Here is a 7,324-nt window from a genome sequence, read left to right on the forward strand (position 1 = left end):
ATTCAATCAATCAATAAATCAATCAATCACCAGGAGCACACACATATGTACACACACACACACACACACACACACACACACACACACACACACACACACACACACACACACACACACACACACACACACACGAACACACACACATGTGCTCCGTGCTCTGAGTATGTTGTGAGCAAACGGCAGGGAGAAAGTGACTCTTCAGTCCATGACGTTTGCTCACAAGTACATACTATCGCTGCAAGAGCGCCAAAATTCAGACACAAAGGCTGCTGAAGGAGCACTAAATCAGTGAAATGTGCCAGTGAAGCGAGAATTGTCCACGCTGTACAGTACAGTTACATGACTCTGGTTCCACAGCACATTCTAGAGAGAGAGAGAGAGACAGAGAGACAGAGAGACAGAGTGCAACGCACGCACAGACACATACACACACGCACATGCACACACGCACACAGATGTAATAGAGCTCTGTCGCCTGCAGCGCTGCAGTGGAGAGGATCAAAGGGCTGTGTGCTGCATGTCAATGCATTTCAATGGATGCCCAGTCTGCAATACTGATGAGAGTTAGAGTTAGCATGGTGCTTCATTCAACAAGCTGCCTCTCTGATGGCACCAGGAGACACTGACCAGGGGTTGTCTCAGAGGCACTTGTCGGGCAAGTCCAGGTCATGTTCTACTTGCCCAAAGGTTATTGTGGCCACTTGCCCAAAAAGTAAGTTTTCAGTAGTGGAAAAAGTATACTCACATTCACACCAATACTGCAATGTACTGTAGAAATATTTGTTATACAAGTAAAAGTCTGGATTTCTAAATTGACTTGAGTAAACTTAAAGTACAAAGGTGTTGGTATCAAAATGTACTTAAAGTACCAAAGTAGAATGTACTCATTATGCAGAATGTCCCATTTCACAAGTTGTCAAATGTATACAAATCTTTTGAAAATAGCAGATCTACAAGCTCACAATGTGTCGCATCACGACCATACAGATTGTATAAGTTAAATTGTATTAACATACTCTACCGTATGGATTAACCTATACTCTACCATACAGACTTTTCATAATAGAGATTTAAGTATTGTGACTGTGTCGTGCAAAATAAGTGAAAATAACCAATCTACTGTAGGTCTATATATAGGGACACTAGGTTGAAAGTGGTTTAATGTGTCTTTAGGTTTTATAAATATTGAAACAATGAAAGGTAGCATCTCACTAAATAATGACTGAAATGGACCCAGTGAACACAGGTTCTTTTTTTAATTTCCTGAAAAGTAACGTGTTCTGCCCCACAGCTACAATAGATTTTCCACAGTCAAAATCCAGGCTCCGCTTCTATGCTGTTCAGTTGTGTCATCTGTCATGATGCGCCAAAGAGCTACTAGACAATTGAAACAAGATATTACAGACGAAGGTTTGAAACGGGAAGAAGAATGAAAAGATGAAGAGAATGTAAGAAAACTACTGAGTGAAAAGCACTTCGTGGGTGTTTTTAGACAGACTTTGATCGACACTATACAATGTAGCCATCGTGATAAACAGTTCGACTTCTCACATCTTCTCTACACAAAAATGCTGTAGCGTCCAAATAAAACCACTCATCTCTATTATGTTTTGTATTTTGTAAATTGACAGCTATATTTTCTTTATTTGTAATATTGATCCTGAAAAGTACCGGTTTTGGACATATTAGGTCTCCAGGCCGCTCTGGTCGGGGCTGCACACCACATGTTTGAGCTTGCCCGGTGGCACGGACCGACACAGAGAGACACACGTGCTTGCGTGTTTGTTACGTGTTTCTGACTCACTGCAAAATACTTACATTTCATTATTATTTTATTGCTGAAAGTTGGACGTGTCTGAGCGGAGCAATTGAAGTTGAGCGGGGGGGGGGGGGGGGGGGGGTGGAATCAACACGAGCGAATAGCAAACGTGACAACTGCCCTCTGAAGTGAGGAGCAGATTTTTTTCCCTGCTTCACGCCGCGCACATGCTCTGTTTGGAACACAGGCTATTTTTATTTTATTTTCTCCAAAATGTCCTGAAGCTTGACAGTTTTTGGTTTCCACCCCCTGACTGCGACGACATAGCTGTCAGAAACGCCTCTGTTCTCATAAGGATAGAAATGCCACAGTGGTAAAGGTTTGACTGCGACATTCACGATTTATTGCACAGTAGGGCTTTACAGTCCATTTTAATCACAGGTTCTCTAAAAAACAATCATTCTCTGTCTGCCTAAACAGACCAACGACAGCTTTGAATGTACACAAAATTGACAGAGACAGTGCCTTGTCTTGGCTCTATTCGTGGAGAAGAAAGTGTTTTTAAAATAAATCCTTCAATCAGATGTTTTTCTAGCTCATTTTTACTTAAAAGTGTGCTATTTTCTAGGACAAAATGAGAATCATCCGTTATTCCCATAATATGGTGCATTCAAGGATCTTTAGTTTAGTGCAAATTTGAAGAAAAGAAAATCACAGAAACAATAATCGAACTAAGGAAATAAGGCAACATTTATAAATATATCAAAAATAGTCTTTTTTCCCCCCAACCCAGAACTATCCTTTGTTTTACGAAAAAGGTACAAAAGTTTTGTCCTGGACGAGCGAGAGGGACATGTTCTTCAGCTCCTCCGCCGACCTCACGCTCTTATAGCCCAGCTGGTGGAGCACTTTGTGACACACCACCTGCGTGTACTCCACCATGTCGTACGACAGCTTCAGCCGCCAGCTCTCCGCCGTGGCGGCTGAGTCCCGCACCGTGCCAAACTTGTGTTTGGCCGAAGGCTCGTCGCTGCCCCGCGTGCTCGCCTGTATCCAGTCCTCCACGTTCTTGTCCATGGGCAGTCCCAGGTAGTCGTAGATCTCCCGCGTCTTGAGGAGCGGGTTCCGTGCCAGGTCCTCGTAGCGGACCAGCATGTATTTCCCCCTGAGCCAGGGCGGGTGGCCAAGGCCGGTGGACACGGAGCTCAGGAAGTCGTCGCAGACCACCGTCAGCTGGCTGAGGTCCAGGTTGTATGGGCGTCGGCCGGTCGCCCGCCAGATACGCCACAGGCGGTACGTGTCCCGGAACGTCTCGATGCGCGACGAGAGGATCCCGCGCGGGTCCCTGACCAGCTGGATGACCTTGAGGTTGAGCCGGGGGTCTTCTACCAGGGCGCGCAGGTCGCCGATCTCCGGCACCCGCACGATCTTGATCACCACGTGCCTTCAGGATCAGATATCACAGAATCGACTTTTAATGTCACATCGCAGGTGTTAAAAAAAAAAAAAATAGTGAGTGAAATGCGTTTGTTGTTCAAGCTCAATTGTGGTCTTCAGGCGAGGGAACCCTTAGCTGAGAGAGAGATGAAGCAGGGACCTCCACCAAGGTTAAGAAAATAACTAACTGAAACGGTATTGTCTGTTCACAAAACTAACTAAAACTAAGCATTGTTACAAAAATAAAGACAAATAAAAACTAGCAAACTTGCTCTAAAAACGAATAAAAAAAACACCCGTGTGAAGTGAGGGGTGCTAATATATTAAAGTCTAACTCGTGTTGATTAGGTGATGTAATGGTGATGTAAAACAAACGGTGCAAACACAAACATTAAACACCATTAACAATAAAGTGACAATATCACGTAAATTACACATTATGATGTAAATTTTCCCTTCATTGTCAATGCGTTTGTTTGTCAATAAGCAAAACAAAGAAATTAAAAACAAAGATCCATACCTCTTGTCGCGGCAGGCCTCGGTTGCCAGGGTCATGTTGAGCGCCGCACACTTTTTGACGCAGTCGCCCTCCTCCACGTTGATGTCGGCGGGGCCGAAGGCGTCGCACACCGGCTGCTGGCAGAGTGCCCGGCTGGCGCCGCGGCGGAACAGCTTGTCCGTGGTGTGGTTGGCGGGCGCCGGCTTGATGTAGCTCTCCAGGAAGTAGAGGTCGCAGTCGTACAGGCTGCGCAGCAGGTCGCGGCTGGCGCCCAGCATGACGCGCCGGTCCGCCGTGTTTCGGCTGTGGGACAGGCGGGGGATCAGCGTGGTCTGGACGTGGTAGAGGGGCTCGAACAGGTAGAAGACCTGCACACACACATAAAGGATAGAGGAGGGGATCAGCGTGTTCTGGACGTGGTGTAGAGCGTCCATCAGGAAATAATTCCCCATTAATTTTCCCCATAGACGTTTCAAAAAGTATTTATTTAAATACCTTTAAAGCCTCGGACAAAGCAAACTCGGCAGGTGACAACTCATGACAATAAAGACATTATTTGGGACGAACAGAGAATTAGAAAGACGAAAAAGGTTACAACACTTCTTTCTAATTAATTGTTCGGCCTCCCAAAAAAGTGTTTATTGTTATGAGTTGTCACCTGCCGAGTTGGCTTTTTCCGAGGCTTTAAAGGTCTTTAAATAAATACATTATGAAATGTCTATGAATTATTTCCTGGTGCCCTCGTCATTCTGAAAGGGGGCGGGACTGAGACACTCTGGGGCTCGGACAGGTAGAAACTTGCACACGTGTACACAGGATAGAGCGGTGGTTCTCAACCTTTTCACGCCTTGTAAGCTTGTAGATCGGCTATTTTCAGCATGCAACCAAGTGTAAAATCTGTCATCAAGGCACCTCCAGAATACATTTTAGTCGTCAAAATCAACTATATAGATTTAGTCAACTAAAATGTTACAATATTTAGTCAACTAAAACTAGACTAACGCTAAAACATTTCAGATGATGGCCTGGGCCGGCCGAGCGGTACAGGCACCTATAGGCTGGTAATCCAGCCTGACAGCGTGTCGCGGGTTCGAGTCCCGAGCCCGATTACCTTTGCTACGTGTCTTCCGCCCATGCCTCTCCCCCCTTCCTGTCAAACTACTGTAAATCTATCAATAAAGGCAAAAATATCTTAAAAAAAGACCAAAAAAAGGGAAAAAGAACATTTCAGATGACTAAAATAAGACAACAACTGAATAAATACAACGTTGCTCAAAGGACTATACGACTAAAACGAAAATCTAAAATGTGCTCCCAAAATCAACACTATACCTCCTGGTGTTGGTTGAGCAGCTGGCCCACAAAGGAGGAGCCGCTTCGGGTGGTGGCCAGGACCAGGATGTGGGTCTTCCTGGCCGTGGCATTGTAGGAGACGTAGGGATAGTCCTCACAGCCACCACCACCGCCGCTCCGCTCGAAGGGGGGGTCGGTCTCCTGCAGGGCCCCCGCCGGGCCGCAGTTGTTGCTGTGCGTGCTGCTGGGCAGAGGACACAGCTGGAAGGGCTTGGCGGTCAGCGTCCGGATGGCCGTGTACTGGATGGCGATGGAGACCAGCGCCAGCAGGATTACTGCCTTCCAGGAGCATTGCATGGCGGAAGCGCTTCATCTAGACACAGTGGGCCATGCCAGCTTCTCCCTGCATGGAAAGTACAGTGGTGGAAATATTTCATATTTCGATCCTATGTCCAGCTTTGAGGGTTTGTGTAAACACAATCATTGAAGACAAAAGTGAGTACGCAAATTGGCCAGAATGAGATGATGTATATGACGTATGATGATAAGAGGGCCCCTCACTTCACACGGTGTGATTTTTTTGTTTGACTGACGGCCAAGCTACACCAGGCAATTTTGCGCGAGTGCGTATGCGTTTACTGCGCGTGTTTACTGCGCGTGTTTACTGCGCGTGTTTACTGCGCGCGTACAGTGCGTTTGGATAGGACCAATTATGTCAATGATACCAGCTACACCAGACGCACGGATACCGCGGGCCATCCTACGCGTGCTCTAAAAATAGGATCGTTTTTTTACGTGTGTATGCCCCCATGCGCGCGTATCTATATATCCTCCCGGAAGGTCCCGCACAAATCTGCCGCGCGTCTGACAGATGGATGTAGCCAGGGCATTTGGCTTACGCACGCACGGTCCGCGCGTTTAGAGTAAACGCACGAGAAAAGCCTGGTGTAGCTTGGCCGTTAAGTAAAAGCATCAAGACTGTAATGGAGATACTTGAAGAATTCTGGTCTTCAAAATGTACTTGAGTAAAAGTACAAATGTACTTTTTTGTTTGTATCACTGTAATTATTGTACCAAAAGTAGTTGTGCAGAATGTCCCATTTCTATACAAAATATTTTTTTAAATAGCAGAGCTACAAGCTCATAATGTATATAGGGCTGAAGTGGTTAGTGTGTTTTGTAATAATAATCCAAATCTACAAAGTAACTAGTAACTAAAGATTTAATATAATTGTAGTGTACAGTACTTAAGTAAAAGTACTTAGTTACTTTCCACCACTGTCACAGAGCTGCACAGAGCTGCCAACGTTTTGCCTGAGGGACCCAGGAAATTGACACACAAGAGGCAAGCTAGCGAGGATTCGGATACTGACGTTAAAGTTTCATACACATATCTGCCTTCCATCATCACATCAGCTGCCATCATTCGTTATCTTGGCAACTAGATTCACTGCGACCTCAACACTGTAAACAATTCCGAGGTGAACCTACCTACTATCTTAATATTGTTGACTTCTAGGCTACCATGAGCCATCGAACAAACAAAAAGAAAAGTTGCAGAGACTGCCTGAGGGACCCAGGAAATTCAACTAAACTGAAACACAAGAGGCAAGCTAGCTACCAAAACAATCGCATAAAAATGAAAAATCAGACCCAACATTTACCCATACTTTTACCACACAGATGTGTACTAACCGGCCATGTATGTCAGAGCCACGGGTGAGTCTGAAGCCCCCTACACACACCGTCTGCGAACACCGCGCGTCAAAACAGCCGCCTCCGTTATTTTCAATGAACCTATCCCACACCGGCGGCGTCCGACGTGCGTTCACGCCTCGCCTGGCGCTCCGATAAGCCACCGTTCTATTTTCCAGGCGTTGACGCGCGGCAACGCCTGTGCCGCGTCGCTGCGCACCCGGTGTGTGCTGGGCTTTAACCGGCCATGTATGTTTTTTTTGTATGGGTTTCAGTTCTGGCACCATAAATGGTAAATGGTGCCTTTATCCAAGGCGCTTTACAGAGATTGTGCATTACATTCACCCATTCACACACACATTCATACACCGATGGCAGCGGAAACCATGCAAGGCACCAACTAGCACATCCGGAGCAATTAGGGGTTCAGTGTCTTGCTCAAGGACACTTCGACAGTAACTCATCCAGGCACTCTACCCCTGAGCCACCGCCGGCCGCACCATTTAGGCACCTTTTTAAAACAACAACAACAGTTTAGCAGTGGTTTAGTACAACATTGTTCAAATTGGCCTTGGCAAAATATAAAAAAAGAATGGAAGAAAAAGCAATTCATGTCTTTGACAGTTTTTGTATAGAAAAGT

The 7,324-nt window shown here is 45.9% G+C and overlaps 1 protein-coding gene across 1 annotated transcript; it reads right to left on the reverse strand.

Moving 5' to 3' along the window:
* Window positions 1–2,566: 2,566 nt before the first annotated feature.
* Window positions 2,567–5,345, reverse strand: LOC310855113 (carbohydrate sulfotransferase 1-like; the record flags this gene model as incomplete). The annotated part of the gene is made up of 3 exons (XM_083760004.1): window positions 2,567–3,203; window positions 3,717–4,063; window positions 5,028–5,345. The coding sequence occupies 3 exons, from the start codon at window positions 5,343–5,345 to the stop codon at window positions 2,567–2,569; spliced, it is 1,302 nt and encodes a 433-aa protein (XP_083616130.1).
* Window positions 5,346–7,324: the final 1,979 nt, after the last annotated feature.

This window comes from Protomyctophum parallelum (genome assembly GCF_964188405.1).
Source record: "Protomyctophum parallelum genome assembly, chromosome: 2".
Classification (NCBI taxonomy): Eukaryota; Metazoa; Chordata; class Actinopteri; order Myctophiformes; family Myctophidae; genus Protomyctophum; species Protomyctophum parallelum.